We start from the raw sequence: 16,469 nt of genomic DNA on the forward strand, positions 1-16,469 counted from the left end.
ATTCAGTGCCATTTGTCACAATGTATGCTCATTGTGCTCCAGCTGGGTCCCCGGGAGCACTGCTGGGCTTTATGCGAGCTGCACATGCCAAATAGGCAGAGAGCCACCGCCTTGGACATGATTTTGTCAAAGTAACCTCTTCTTTGTGATTCTGTACTATTCTCAGAAACTGAGGCCCCTCGGTGTGATGTTTACTCATCCTGATTTGTCCCTTTTTTTTTTTTTTTATTGTAAACAAATGGGATACATGTTGTTTCTCTGTTTGTACATGGCTAAAGGCATACCATGTGTGTAATCATAAATTTACATAGGATAATGTTGTTTGATTCATTCTGTTATTTTTCCCCTTCCCCCCCACCCCTCCCACCCCTCTTTTCCCTCTATACAGTCCTTCCTTCCTCCATTCTTGCCCCCCTCCCTAACCCTCACTCTAACCCTAACACTAACCCCTCCCACCCCCCATTATGTGTCATCATCCACTTATTAGCAATATCATTCATCCTTTGGTTTTTTGAGATTGACTTATCTCACTTAGCATCTGATTTGTCCTTTGTCCTCACTATTCACTTGCTTGGTGACATTCCTTACATAGATGTGCCCCTTTACCTTGGGCTGTGCATGGATATTGCCAGCAGAAGGGATCCACTCTTATTCCCCCGCTTCCTAATGTGATAACTGACTGGAGCACATGGAAACCCCAACCTCTGAAAGTGCATTTGACCTTCAGAAGCCTAATCCTCGGGCAGGCGTCACGTCCGGGCAGTTAGATGCCTGCCACTGCCCTTCCCAGCATTCCACTTGCATCTGATGTTTTTGAAAAGAATTTCATTCCTTCAGTTTATGAACACACATATCTTTAGTTTTGTGGCTATACGCGGGATTTTTTAAACTTTTCTCAACCGTAACTACATCATCTAGATTTTTTGTTGTTTTTGTTTTGCAGTAATGGGGATCGCACCCAGCGGTGCTCTGCCACTGAACTCCGTCCCCAGCCTTTGTCCCCAACCTTTGAGACAGAGTCTTGCCAAGTTGACAGAGTCTTGCTCAGTGCTGAGGCTGGCCTTGAACTTACAGTCCTCCCGTCTCAGCCTCCAAGTCTCTGGGATTACAGACGTGCACCACCACAGCCGGCTCTTCCAGAGTTTTATTGGAGTGAGGAGAGCGCTGTGAGGCTGATAAAGCTGAGACTCCGAGTCTCTTCCCAGAGGGAGCGGGGAGCAATGGCTCTTTATATCATAATTTTACATTCATCCTCTTAAAGGAGCAGACTTCAAAATTACATAAACTTCAGTCTCCAGAAAGTCTCTTCCCTGATGGGAATATTTTGAGATATAAATTTTATTAAAAACCTTTTCTTTCAGAGCCTGTTTTCATAGTTGAAAGGGCTTTTTGAGACAGAGGTGTTGATGGTCCCTGGCGACAAATGCATGCTGACGCCTGCAATCAGAAGTCAGCGAGAGCAGCCGTGAGGCAGAGCCCCCGGCATTCCGTCAGCTCTGAAGCCATTGTCCCTGTCTCCACCAAGAAGCCCAGTGACATGTGGATGAGTTAGGCGCCACCCATAGCTTCCCACACCAGGGTCAAGGGAAGGAAGGCAGGGATCTCAGCGCAGCCTCTGCTCCCAGGTAAAGCCTGCCAGGGACTCGGGTCACCTCCGTTCTCAGTTCTACCCCTGGGCCTGCAGGCTGGTTCTACCAGGTTCCAGCCGGTCAGTCCCGAGCCATCACACCTGGGCTGGATGTCTGCGCCTGTGTCCGTGCCCTGACAGGAACTTTGCCCGTATTAAAGGTCTCAAGCCCCATGCCGGTGGTAAGCGTGGGACAGGCGGTGCTGCCGCAGGGAGGCCCTTGGTCTTTGACTCTCTTATGACCCACACTGTGGTCCAGCTCACACATAGTGAAGAGGAGTCAAATCTTTCCTGACTCCAGAACCTGCAAAGCATGCAGGTAACAATGGGACTAGGAGAGGACCCCGCCGTCCCACTGCCTGTCGGTTGAAGGGACAGAGAGGTGCTTCAGTGTGGAGATCAGCTCACAGTCGGCATCCCAGGACCGCTGCTGGTCAAGCGGGCCTTTGGCAAGTGTCCTCTTCACCCGCTGAGCCTGGGTTTCCTCACACACAATGCTGGGCATTCTGCCTGCCTCAGAGTTATTAATCAGGGTTTGATCTGATGAATCGAGATGCCATACCAGAGTGGCACAAAGCGGGCACCCCATGTATGGTGGGCATCCCCTGGTGTTGCAGAAGTGGTCACACCATGCGTCATGCACACACATGGCGCCGAATGGGCTGCGGTGAGGTCTCAGGTACAAGGTGAGGCGTTGACTCTCTCGCTGGCATCACAAAAACTTCAAAAGCATTTGATTCTGGGCATTGGCCATTGCAGAAAGCCTTCCTCTGGGGAAGACTGGCTACACCCTTGGGGTAGATCAGTCTGCACAGTGTTCACTGTGAGCTGTCGTCATAAGATCTAGGTGACCATGGCCACGTACAGAGACTTCATCACCTGTCGGCCACTGAATTACACGCTTCTCACATACTGTCCCAGGAAAGAGGAAGACAAACCTGAGGAGGTGACGCAGGTGCACCCTGCAGCTGCAGGCAGGTGGCTCTGACCCCAGACCATCCACTTCCTGCCAGACATCCATATGCACCATTTCTTGTCCTCAGGGAGCCTAGATGCAGGTGAGGAGGCACTGCACATCTGACTTCTCAGAGTGAGGGACCTTCCATGCCAGGATCCCTGTGCGGGCGGGAGGTGAGTCCCTGTCACCCAGAGGAGGTGCAATTTGATGGGGGCTCATGAAAAATAATTCCAGGCACCAACCTCAGCCTTCAACCTGCAGTTATTTTTTGTTTGTTTTTATTCATGAATCTCAGCACGATTTCTTCTTTGTAGGTCTGAGCGGGTCCACCTGTATTGATTTCACACTGGCAGGGTTTAATTCTACAATCCTATTCTTCTCGTGTTCCAGAATAAGTATTCGCACTGTTTTGTTTGACGGGTTCAACTTTGTTCCTTTGCCTCTTTGTTTTTAATCCCATAGAGCCAGAATTAACAGTGATATGAGCTTTAGTGTCCATTTGGTTTCAGGAAATTCAAAACAAGAGATCATTGTTTTCTGATATTTAATTAGACCGACCACGCCAAAAAACATATTTTATTATTTTGATTTTGATTCTCACAGTTTCTGGACTCATTGTTTCATCTCACAAGTCGTGTTTTCACTAAAATAATCATCTTTTCTACTTGTTTATCAAATTTCAAGAATTGAGTTCCCCTTTTATGTTTTCATCAAACGGCAAATGCCCTTGGAGTTGGGTGTTTTAAGAGAAGAGCACTTAAGCTCCTGGTCCATCTTGTGCTTTGTCAGAATCCTTCACGTCTATTCAGTTCTCTGGTTCTCTGCACAGCTGTGTGGTGTGGGTTGGAGAGCTGAGGACTAGTTCCTCTAAACACTGGTAACCTGAGGACCTGGGCCTTAACTCCTCAGTAAAAATGGTGGCAGAGCTAATGGGAGAAAGGAGTCTGGAAACAAGCTGTTTTATTGTCGGAAGAACCTGAGAGGTTTGTGTTGGCCTGCGTGGTGCTGAGCTCTGCAACATTTCATTCAAAAGAGTCTTCAGCAAACACGTCTCCTGTACTCTCTTGCCCAGGAAATCCTACTGGAGCCAAAGACACAATAAGGTGCCAACTACTAGATCCTGGACAGTCCCTCTTTATGTTCTAAAGCATGTGTGACATCAAGATGTGTTTGCACAGAATGGAAATGATATCCATAAGTGGAAAACCAAAGGGACAGGCTGGAGAACATAACACCCAAAGGGTGGTTAGGAGCAGAATCTGTGGTCAGTGGTCTTTGGTTCCAATCTCAACTCTGCCCTCATGGAGCTGTGTGACCCTGGCCCAAGCACTGAGTCTCTCTGGGTCTCCATTTTCTCATCTGGCAGTTAAATCACTGGACTTGCAGTATTGCAGTGAGGATTAAATGAACTAATTAGTGAACACACAAAGAACAGTGCCTGGCACATGCGAAGTGCTTAGAAGCACATATATAATTTGCAGAAGAACAGATTTTGGAGGAACATATCCATTCACATAACAAATATTTATTTATTCAGGTTACCTCGAAGGCATGGGAAGGAGGGAGTCAAGGGCAAGAGGACTGGGTCTTTGCTGTATAGACGGGGACTTTGTCTGAAAGTTGTACTTGGCCCTGACAGACCTGCTTGCTAGGGCAGAGGCGGGCAGAGGCGGGCAGAGGCTGGGGTGCCGGCTGCCTGAGCTGGCGTCCTGCTTCTGCACTGACCCCACTGGGTGACGTGGGGTAAGTGTGCAAGCAGTTGCTGCACCCGTTTCTCCACGCTTCAAGTGGACCCACAGTCCCCCCTCCAGCAGTCCTTGTGAGGTTCAGTGGGTCGGGACATCCACATCATCTAGAAAAGCATCGCTCCCGTAAGGACAGGGTCGCGGCAGTAGAGGAAGCAGTGGGGTCAAAACCTGCAAGTCCCTGCGGTCCTCTTGATGTTTGTCTTTAAAATCATGGCACAGAACTTCAAGAGCACGTCCCTCAAAGGACAATAGAAATCCAAATAAAAGCGCGATGTCTTGTTTTCATTTCCCCAGTTTCCTGTGCTCCCAAAACAGCCCTCAGTCTCAGCCTCGTGTGAGATTCTTTGCTGCGTATTCCACCAGCTTTTTCCTACCACTGTGGGGACTTTCCACCCCGTGGACCCCCTTCTTCTCCCCCACCCTCCTCCCTCTTCTTGGGAAGCATCCATTGTGATCTGAAGGGCGCTGGGCTCTCACGTGTGGAGAGAAACCACACCTTTTCTTGCCTTGTTTGCTTCTCTAAGAAAAGCAGAATATCATTAATAAAGCCCTATACATCAAATATTGACCCTCTAAACATTTTATCTGCTGAGGACCCTTTTTATTTTAATCACAGGGATTCTAAAACAGACTTAGAAACTGAATTTGAAAAAAAAAAAAAGGAGGGAAAGAAAGAGAAGAAAGACTTCATCAGTGTCCTCAAAAGATTTGCAACCTCGTAGTAAAATAAAGGTACAGAGATACAGAAAGGGATGTTTCAGAGAGTCAAGCAGGAATGGCCCAGGTGGCTGCCGGTGTGCACGGGCGCCTCCTGATGGTGCCCTTGCTGGCATTTCCCAGGGACTCAGCTGTGGGCATGCGCAGGGAGCAGAGACGGTGCCACGTGCCAAGCTCCAGCTGCCAAGTGTATCAGAGGCTTTGCTGTTACCCCGTTGACTCTGCTCAACAGCTGCTTGACTGTATTCTGAACTCTCTCACGTGGCCCGTGGGGATCCCAGAGCTTTGATGATTGACCTAAAGTTCCATGGTTCATAAGTGGTGAACCAAGACCCAACCCTGGGCTGGTTGTCACCTCCCGTGAATCCCGGTGGCTGTGGGTTTATGAGGGTTAAATAAGACTTAAGTCAGGGGCAGCAAAGAGCACTCGCCAGACCATTTTCTACTAAGTGATGGTGGTTCCCTTGGCTCGTGCCCGTCGTTCTCTGACTGGCTCATGCCCGTCGCACCCTATCTGAGGGAGTTTTGAGAACATCCAGACTGGTTCCTCTGCCTTCCCTACCCAGCCCCAGCCCTCAGCTTCTTGTCCCTTCTAGCTGCTGCTCATCCAAAGCCAACTTGATGCCTGGCGGCTCTGCCTGGCCTCCAAGTGTGCCTTCTTGAGCCTTAGGTCTCACCTGAAGTAAAACTATGTTGCTCTCAGTTAAGGTCAAAGTGTTCTGGGTCAGCAGTTGGAAAGAGACTGTGCTCTGTCTCAGAGCAGAACATTGGGTAGGAGAAGACAGAACCTTCCTGAAGAGTCCTATGGTGGCCTAGGAGGCACAAACTGAAATGCTTCAAGCTGTAGTAGGAACACATGCAGGGCACACTGGGAGCCCTGGAAGTGAACTTCGCATGGGCTCCTTCCTGTTGGGAGTGTTCTGCTCTTTGCTGCCTGGCTGTGTGGGGCTCATTCCTACAGACACAACACGCCCCCTGTACTCCCTCCTCACTGACTCTGGCCACACTGATAATTGACCCTCCTGCCATTATTTTATTTAGTCAATAGTAGTGCCAATAAATAGTACCTCAAGAGCAAGAACCATGTCCCCAGTCTCAGGCCTGCAGTAAGCCTCAAAGAGGTTTACTACCTGAAATTAGGACTGAAGGTTGTGTGCATGAATATGAGATGCATCCTTGGGGGGAGGGTGGACAATGTGGTGTCTGGAGAAGTTAAGTGACAGCTGATTCTTGCAGAGACTTAGAGTTGGCCCCATTAATTAGTATCAGGACATCTTCCAGATTTTCCTGGCAGACAGAAGGCTACAACATTTTCTGGACCTCTATCATCTGTCCTTATGCCAGGGTTTCTCAACCCCAGTATTATTGACATCTTGGGCCAAATAATTATTTGTGGGGATCTGTCCTGTGCATTAAAGGATAGTTAGCAGCATCCCTAGCATCTACCCACCAGATGCCAGGAACACATTCTCTCCGTGTTGTGACAAGAGAAACAACTCTGGACATTGCCAAACCTACCCCCAGCGCAGAGTGTCCCTTTGGTCTCAACAAAAATTAGCTGCTGTGAGCCATGGAAACAGATATTCCATAAAATCAACCAATCAGAAAAAATTACTAAATTCATCTTACCATTTTTAAGAAACTACTGTGGGTCAGGCAGGCCACACTGGGTCTTTCTACAAATCCGTCTAACCTCAGGTACTATGATGCCCGTTTTACAGATGAGGAGGAAAGATCAGAGTGCTTAGGTGACTCACCCCTGGGTTTATTCGGGCATTTCCTGTCCCTGGTGTGCTGTGGCAAGGCCTGGTAGGCTTCTTCTACTTTCTTCTCAAACTTACAGTTATGGGTACCTGTGTAAATCGAGGTGTGCAAATAAGCTGAGGTTTGAAAGGAAATCAGATATGTGGAACATGTCCAGATATAAAAATAAACAATCTGATAAATATGGACCTTGAAAAAAATTGTAATGAGTCTAACTTAAGTTCATTGTCAAAGCATAAATAGGAGGCCCAAAGTACTTTCTTCGCCAGGTGTCCTTTAGGAACATAAACTGACGTAGAAATATTTAGTCCAAAAGATGACTTTCCCTAGGTTTTTAAGCGAAATTATTTCCATGGTTCTGTTAGCTCTGCTGGTGTTTTTGAAACACTATTCCTTAGCATCCATGACAAAAGCAGAGTGTGCAAAGTAAATGCTAATAAATACATCTTCGGATGTTGAAAAAATAGTAAGCAGACCTTAGGTCATGAAGGTTAGCCTAAACAGAATCCAGCTGCACTTCATCCTTCCTCCCTCAGAGAATAGCAAGTTCAGGGACCCTGAGAGGGTCTCTCCAGGGTCTTGCTCACATTTGCGTTGTACTCCAGGGTATCGCTCTAGAAATTCTAATAACATAGGTTTTTCAACTGGGAAGCACTAATACAGATAATCACTAGTCCAGTTAGATTTTCATCTGTAAGGTAAACATTTCAGCTTTGATGTTACATGTCAGCAGTATGCAGGCAAGACCCTTCTCAAGCATCCTGCATTTTCGTTGTCAAATTGAATAAAAGCTCAGGAAAGGTATTGCGCCCCGCTACCCCAAGACAACATGACACATCAACTTTTTAAAAACAAGGTTTCTCCTTTTTAAGTGGTGTTTTATTCCAGTTTTGGCACTCAGGGATGTTTTGGTCACACAAAGAGCAATTGCACCATATTAGGTAACATATTTCCTCCTTGCATCTCGAAATGAAAACCACGAGCTCAGTTCACAAATCTGATTCCCTTTAAAGACACATCTGATTGCAAAGTTGCATTGACCTGTTTGATCTCCACGGGCTGCATGACTGATCTAAGCTGAAGTTCTCCATTTCTGGTCCCTGGTCCTGGGAGCAGGCTGCTTGCTGCTCTGGCTCCTTCTAGTAATGGAGGATGTTCTGTGGGTCAGCTTTGCCACCTAGTGGCTGGCAGACCACTCACAAACCATGATGGCTTTGGGACATGTCATCACTGTCAAGTGCCGTAAAGAGTCTAACAGAAAACAGACTCTTGTCAAAGAAAGATCCAAAACAAACCCAAAAAATCAAGCATACAGCATTCCAGATAGAGAAGAAGCTCAAAGTAATTGGTCTTAAATAAGTTGGATGTAAATTGCAAAGATGTTGTTTCCCCAATCATGCTAAAAAAAAAAAAAAAAAAAAAAAAAGAAAGAAAGGATAATTGATAGAGTTGAATAAATTTAGACCTTTAAAGGGGAAAAGAGCATTTATGCTTTTTCCAGAATAGTTTGCTCCTGGACAGGCTTAGAAGAAGTAAAATGAGTTTGTCTTTTTGGAATTCATCCCAAAGAAAGTACCTCACACATTACCCTATGTACATTTATGATTACACAAATGGTTTGCCTTTACTCCATGTACAGAGAAACAACATGTATCCCATTTGTTTACAAGAAAAAAAAAAAGAAAGTGCCTCACATTTATATTGATCCTTTTCATTTCTCTAAGGAAGTTCACATTTATTTTCATGTCCCACCTTTATAAATTTTTTAATTTTAAAAAAGTATTCTGTATGTTTTGTAATTTACAACCCCAGAAAACTTTTATTCCATAACTAGGAAAGGACAAACTTCCCATAATTACCTTTCAATTTCCTCTAACCTCCGTATGCTCATATTATTTTTTTCACATTTTCTATTTCACTTTTTCTTTTGTTTTCGTTTGGTTTTTTGATGGTGCCCCGTACCAAACTCAGGATCATGCATGCTGGTCAAGAGTTCTACCATTGAGCTACATCTCCAGCCCTACCCTTTTCTTTTAAATGTTAATAAAAGATGTCAAAAGATCCAGTGACTTTCAAACACTGCTGACCGTGAGCTGATTTCATGGTAAAATATCTGTTATGTGAAACAAAATTTCATGAAGCCATATTTACCACCATTCTGTAGTATGAACTCTGATATAGTCTGCTCATTTCTATTTATTTTTTAATCTTTTAATTCTCATATGGGTTCTTGCATTTTAAACATAGTGGATCAATTCTGTGTGTGCTCCAAAACATAATGAAGCAAAAATGGTTAAATGACCTGGAAACAAGCACACACTGGGAGATGAAGTTGGGAACCAACCCCATGCTGTGTGCGTGGGCCACTGTAACCCATGGAGGGAGGGGACCAGAAACCATGTGTGCCCTCACAATCACTCATGTGCACGCCGGCAGGTTGCGTTCCACCTGAGCTCCGGTGCCTGGGACACCTGGCCAGGACTTCCCAGAGTTCCCCGCCCACCACCTGATGGGGCGGGAGCAGCTCTGCATCCCAGGGAAGAGTCCAGTCTGCCCTGCTCCTGGCTCCCCCTCCCACCCTGCGACCACGCTCAGTCCTGCCACCGTCCCAGAACCCCAGCCCAGGGTCCCTCATGAAGTGTCAAGGCAACAGGCTGGTGGGGTCTCTGCTCCCACCACAGTTTCTTTCTGAGCATTAGAAGGAAGAACTCCCGGATCTTCTCCCCAGGACGGCTCAGTTCGTTGGGCGTAGACCATCAATGAACTCTGCTGACTCAAAATACACTAACTCGACAGAGTGGAGGCTGTTGAGTCGGAGGGGGAAAGGGCTTGATGTGCTCGCCTCAGAAAAAACACCTTAAACGGAGGGATTTATCCCAGGCTTAGCACTGTCTCATCTGGGATCTCGCCCAGGACCCCTGAGTGTTAGGAAATTACAAATAATATATAAAATTACAGATAGGCCTGCAAAAAGCCATTAGGTGACTTTCATGTCTAGTAAGTATTATTAGATATTCTTTTTCGAAGTCCTTGCAACCTGTCAATCATTTTCTACAGTGAGACCCTAATTGTTGAGCCTTCAGACAGCAGGGATCCTTCCAATGAGAGATCCTGGCACAGAGGCACGGGCACCAGCGGAAAGCTGTGGAAGGTGGCCTGGGTACAGGCATCTGAATGAAGCGGGGGATAGGCGAGGCTCTGCTTTCCTGGCTACCTAGGAACACCCCTTACTCGGTAGTGGGGCCCAGCCTGGACGAATTGGTGAGGGCACCAGGAACATCTCTTGCCAGGGTTAAGAAGAGAAGGCAGGTGTGCTCTGAAGAAGAGTGGCAGGCAGCACTGTCCCCTGAGCAGCAAAGGGAAGGAAGGCCTTGGGCAGTGAGGAGAGAGTCCACAACCTGGAAAAGAGCTAGGTGCGTGGAGGCTGAGGTGAGCCATCAGACCTTTGCAGATAAAGCACGTATACCTTCAATCCAGCACACTCAGGTCAGCAAGATAAAGAATTCTGTCTTCACATAAGTTACAACTGCATGTTGAGGTCCCATGTCGATTCCTGGACATGTGCTCGCCTCAGAAAAAACACCTTAAACGGAGGGATTTATCCCGCACCTGAAATCAAGGGCTGGTCAGCCTGACCCCTCTGGGGGCAGCACTGTGGCTTGCCAGATCTACTGCCATCCTGACTCGGAGCAGAATTAATGGAAATGCACTCAGTCTGTGTGGGCCAAGGGATGGGGGCTCTTTCTTACTTGCTTCATGCTTAAGCCAGCAGACCACTCCTTGCTGCTCAGTCCTGAGTGTTTGGAGTATTTAAAGGCCTTACCTCTGAGATCCTTATCTCTACCAGTCTTTGAAGTCTACTTTAAAAGCAAAAGCTGAACCTGGACTGGCTTCTTTCTCCCTGAGTTTCTGCAGGAACCACCCAGCTCTGCTGACACAGGACGTTAGCGTGGGGACCAGGGAAGCAACATAGGCGTGGACACTTGGAGTGTTGGCCTGCCTCTCCAGGGCGCTTCTTGCCCTCTCCAGTCCCCGAAGACTGGTGTTCCTATTCTTATTTTGTAGATGCAAAAGTAGTCAGGGTCGTCAGACAGCTCCCACGTGAGGGCCAAGGCAAAACACGAACCCAGTCAGCCAAGCTCCAAGACCACGCTTGACCACATGGCCACGCTGCTTCCTGGTGGACAGCTGCTGCTGGGGGAGAGAGCATCCCACTTATCAGCAGAGCCGGAGTAATGTGTCTGGGTCTGTGGTCCCGTCATCAAGTGCCCGTGACTCCCCGGACACTGCCTCACCTCTGCGGTCACCTCGTTTAGTAACGTGCTTCCTGGTCCCCTCAGCCTGCTATTCAACGCTTCAATGTCACAGCCCTCTACCCGAGCCCTTCTTTCTTTGTGCCTCTGGCTGTTGTGTACCTGGTTGTTAGAAGGAAGTCCTTTGGTTGCCGTCAGGAGCGCCACGGCTATTAACTTATTAACTATTGTCCTTGGGGAACTGTATCACCTGGGTACACAGGTGACCACTGGTCATTCCCCTTTAGTTGTTCTTTTATGGCTTTAAATGTTTGCTCAGCTCATAATCTACATCCATTCTCTGGCCCACAGATTCTAAAAATCTTTAAAAACGAGGAAAAGCACATCTCGGAGATCTCCAGAAGGTCCTGGACATTGAGTTAATGTAGAGTCATGAGAGTAGTGATGGCCACTGGTCAGATAGACAACAGAAGACAAGTCACAGTCCTGTGTGACGATTTGTGGTTGGAAGGTTTTCTAATGGCTAGTCAAGAAGCCCTGGATTCCACTTAGAATGGAACAGGAGAATTAACCACAGAAAGGGCCAGACTCACCTGTCTGTGTCCCTTCGTAATTCTATGTCTTCTGTTTTCCACATTCCAACAAAGTCTAGTTGGACTAGAATGCTATACGTCTTATGATGCTCTGAAAATTCACAGGATGAAATGAACTAAAAGAAAACCATTGACCTAAGGCTTATTTCCAAAATTCTTATTTATGTTCTTCAATCACACTGTCAATGAACAGATCATTGCTGCTGAATTTGTACAAACATAATATGACTATCCACAGGGAGTGATTTAATATTGCCTAAATAACTGTGCACTTTTAAAAATATTTTATTCACATTCCATCTTTCAGCTAGGGGGTAGTTCCCAGAGGGCAGAGGCTGTGCCTTATTGAATTCCACAGCACCAAAGCTGAACCAGGTACTGATGTTGATAATGACAGAATATGTTAATCAGGATGTTAATCTGGAGCCTCTTAGTTGCAGGTAACAGAACCCTATCTCAGCAAGCCCAGTAACAAAGGAAATGTGTTGGCTCACATACCCAGCAAGGTCAAAGATGTTGTATTGATTTAGAAAGAGGTAAATCCAGTTTTCAAAGCACTCCACATCCTGCTGGCTGCTTCCCACATTACCTCCTATGTGTCTCCTTCCCCTGGCCTTCCTCTGTTTACCTGCTTCTCAGGTTTCCATATGCTTACGACTAGGCTGACCAGCATCCAGCGATCCCCAAGAGAAGAGAAATTTTCTTTTTTCCCAGTATCCCTACCTGTTCCCCAAACTGACCCTCCCTACTTGGATCTGCTTCTAGTTTGTTAACCTGGCCAAGGACTTAGGACCAGGTCACTGATAACAATTCCAAACAAGTAGTATTAGAGACAGGCTGTTTCCAAAAGAACAGCTGAAAGAATGATAAATAATAGACATCCGGTGTGACATCCATTGACAAAAGAGTAGAAGTGAAAAAGACAGATGTATAAAGCTTTGGAACTTTGGGGCATTACGTTTATTGTTAATGAAATCAGCTGGGCATAAGACATGAAAACAAAGCAGCAGAATGTGACGTGGGACATGACAGCAGAGACTTAGAAACTGCTTTGAGGACTCAGAGTCCTCAAGGTGCGGTAGAAGTCTGTGAGATGCAGAGCCAATGGGCCAGAGTGGCCCACGGGGGACAGTAAGAAGGGATGCAAGGTATCCCAGCCGGGGAGAAGGAAACCTAGCCACCACGCCCAGGAATCTTTGTGGCGGCCAAGATGTCGGGAAGATAAAGGCTCTTCAGAGAGTCTAGAAGAAATGAGCATGTTGCCAAACCTCATAAAAAACCAACACACCATGTTGTCAATTCGTGTTTTAAAGAGACAGTAGCATGCGAGTTGATTTATGCTTACTCCTGTCTTGCTTTGAGGTGGTCTTGCCTATCCCAGTGAGGTCTAAATGGCTGGCATCACCTTAAATTTACTGTCCGAAACCTCAGGCAGATAAAATGCAAATGAATTGAGTTAATTCATCAAGAAACATGTTGTTGTGTTGAAAAATTGTCACGTAAGCACCTTATATTTTCCCTTTTTAAAATGAAAGAAGGATGCTATTTTGTTTGGTAATAGTATGACATGGAGTATATTTAGAAATGGGGAAATCAATGTTCACTGAATTCTACTGACCAGTTGTACCACCTTGGACAAGTCAATCTCCACTTGCCCTAGACTCTTCACCCTTAAGATCAGAGAATGAACTTGGTGAGGTTCGGCTTCTCAGAGGCACAGCACCCTATAACATGTCTTCCGTGTCTTTTAATGTACGCACAGAACATATCACAGGCAGGTAGAAGCTTTCCTAACTGCATTTTTTCTCTCTCTTTCTTTCCCAGACTATGTCAGAGAGTCACAATGACCTTGCACAGTAACAGTACCACCTCACCTTTGTTTCCAAACATCAGCTCTTCCTGGATACACAGTCCCTCCGACGCAGGACTGCCCCCAGGGACTGTCACTCATTTCGGCAGCTACAACATTTCACGAGCAGCTGGGAATTTCTCCTCTCCCAATGATACCACCAGTGACCCTTTGGGAGGTCACACCATCTGGCAGGTGGTCTTCATCGCATTCTTAACAGGCTTCCTGGCCCTGGTGACCATCATTGGCAACATCCTAGTGATTGTGGCATTCAAGGTCAACAAGCAGCTGAAGACAGTCAACAACTACTTCCTCCTCAGCCTGGCCTGCGCCGACCTGATCATCGGGGTCATTTCGATGAATCTGTTTACTACCTACATCATCATGAATCGATGGGCGTTAGGGAACTTGGCCTGTGACCTCTGGCTTTCCATTGACTATGTGGCCAGCAACGCCTCTGTCATGAATCTCCTGGTCATTAGCTTTGACAGGTACTTTTCCATCACAAGGCCGCTCACATACCGAGCCAAACGAACAACCAAAAGAGCAGGGGTGATGATCGGTCTGGCCTGGGTCATCTCCTTCATCCTGTGGGCTCCCGCCATCTTGTTCTGGCAGTACTTCGTAGGGAAGAGAACTGTGCCTCCCGGGGAGTGCTTCATTCAGTTCCTCAGCGAGCCCACCATCACCTTCGGCACGGCGATCGCCGCCTTTTATATGCCCGTCACCATCATGACTATTTTGTACTGGAGGATCTATAAGGAGACCGAAAAACGTACCAAAGAGCTCGCTGGGCTGCAGGCCTCTGGCACAGAAGCAGAGGCAGAAAACTTTGTCCACCCCACGGGGAGTTCTCGAAGCTGCAGCAGCTACGAACTTCAGCAGCAGAGCTTGAAACGCTCAGCCAGGAAAAAGTATGGCGGCTGCCACTTCTGGTTCACCACCAAGAGCTGGAAGCCCAGCGCCGAGCAGATGGACCAAGACCACAGCAGCAGCGACAGCTGGAACAACAACGATGCTGCAGCCTCCCTGGACAACTCGGCCTCCTCTGACGAGGAGGACATTGGCTCCGAGACCAGAGCCATCTACTCCATTGTGCTCAAGCTCCCGGGCCACAGCACCATCCTCAACTCCACCAAACTACCCTCGGCAGACAACCTGCAGGTGCCCGAGGAGGAGCTGGGGCCGCTGGACGCGGAGAAAAGCTCCAGTAAGCTGCAGGCCCAGAGAAGCATGGACGATGGTGGCAGCTTTCAGAGAAGCTTCTCCAAGCTGCCCATCCAGTTAGAGTCTGCCGTGGACACAGCCAAGACTTCTGACGCCAACTCCTCGGTGGGTAAAACCACGGCCACTCTACCTCTGTCCTTCAAGGAAGCCACTCTGGCCAAGAGGTTTGCTCTGAAGACCAGAAGTCAGATCACAAAGCGGAAGAGAATGTCCCTCATCAAGGAGAAGAAGGCAGCCCAGACCCTCAGCGCCATCCTGCTGGCCTTTATCATTACCTGGACCCCCTACAACATCATGGTCCTGGTGAACACCTTTTGTGACAGCTGCATACCCAAAACCTATTGGAATCTGGGCTACTGGCTGTGCTACATCAACAGCACCGTGAACCCCGTGTGCTATGCCCTGTGCAACAAGACATTCAGAACCACCTTCAAGATGCTGCTGCTCTGCCAATGTGACAAAAGGAAGAGGCGCAAGCAACAGTACCAGCAAAGACAGTCGGTCATTTTCCACAAGCGCGTGCCAGAGCAGGCTCTGTAGATGCGTTTGATCCATAGCAGAGACAAAAACACGCACGTCCACCCACATCCTTAGGTGGAGTTGGGCGAGGGTGGGGGCCATGCCTGGCGATGATAAAAAAAAAAAAGTTTTTATCACCCAGCTGTGAAAGAAGCTGCCTGTTTACTCACCCACTGAATAAACCAATTTTAATATAAAGCATCAAATACCAATCAGCAAAAAAAAAAAAGGCGTACTACTGAATATAAAGAAATTTATTCTGAAATAGACTTTAAGTGTATTTTTCTTAAAGAGGAAACAAATATTGCTTCACAGCAGTTATACACTCAAATTGATTCGCCTGGGTCTTTTAATTCCCATTAGCTCTGGAATCACAGAGGAGCCCAGCTGGTCCCAGTTGCCACATTCTTCCCAAGGATCCCAAGTCGATCCAGCCCCCTCGTGGAACACAGCAGGCTAGTGAATCTGTGGTTGTGAAATTATTTCGTACATTGCAAAGCTGAACCTTCTTGTCCCGATAGAGCTTCTGTCCTCTCTTTGGTGTGTTGTTAAACTCTAGTTGTGGACTTGATTCTTGATTCTTGCAAAGTACTGTTCTGTGCAGTTCAAGTTTCGTACAAATAAAAATGCATAAGTATATATATATATATATGTGTGAGTTCTGCACGCACACACATAGTGTATATAACATAATGGAAACACTGAACTGGCAAATTTGTCCTGCAATATATGCTTTCAGTACTTTGGTAACTGAAGTTCTCTAGGATCCTAATACACTATAAAAGTGAAACAAACCCAGCTTAATGTTTTTGACCCTGGGGCTGTTTTCCACAAACGGCCCTGAAGAATATTCAGCAGAGAGCAGGCAGGCCTCCCACCAGGCCTGCGCAGAGCAGTTGGCCTGGAGAGTCAGGAGGCACCATGGCTTGGCCAGCGTCTGAGTGCCCGCAGCCTCCTCTGCTGATAGAGCTAAGTTGGGGTCCCTCTGAGCTCAGAGAATGAACCACATCCACATGTTCAAATTTAGCCATCCAAATCTGAATGTTTCCAAGCAAAATCTTTGCCCTCAAAGCTGCTTGAAAGGCAACAATAGTGTCACACTTGAATGTCATACGCAGCAATATACACGGCACTAGATGCATTGTGAGGGGGATGCAGGAGAACACTGTATTCCATGTCTTGCTACCTGGCACCTTCTGAGAGAAAGCAGGGGT

General features: G+C 47.1%; 1 protein-coding gene across 1 annotated transcript; it reads left to right on the forward strand.

Moving 5' to 3' along the window:
- Nucleotides 1-13,503: 13,503 nt before the first annotated feature.
- On the forward strand, nt 13,504-16,254 carry Chrm3 (cholinergic receptor muscarinic 3). Its single transcript, XM_047521109.1, has one exon. The coding sequence runs from the start codon at nt 13,504-13,506 to the stop codon at nt 15,274-15,276; it is 1,773 nt and encodes a 590-aa protein (XP_047377065.1). The 3' UTR covers nt 15,277-16,254.
- The last annotated feature ends 215 nt before the right edge of the window (nt 16,255-16,469 follow it).

Source organism: Sciurus carolinensis, chromosome 12, assembly GCF_902686445.1.
Source record: "Sciurus carolinensis chromosome 12, mSciCar1.2, whole genome shotgun sequence".
Lineage (NCBI taxonomy): Eukaryota > Metazoa > Chordata > Mammalia > Rodentia > Sciuridae > Sciurus > Sciurus carolinensis.

Excerpts from the sequence above, each read along its gene's own strand:
- Chrm3 (XM_047521109.1), top strand. The coding sequence starts at position 13,504 with ATGACCTTGCACAGTAACAGTACCACCTCACCTTTGTTTCCAAACATC.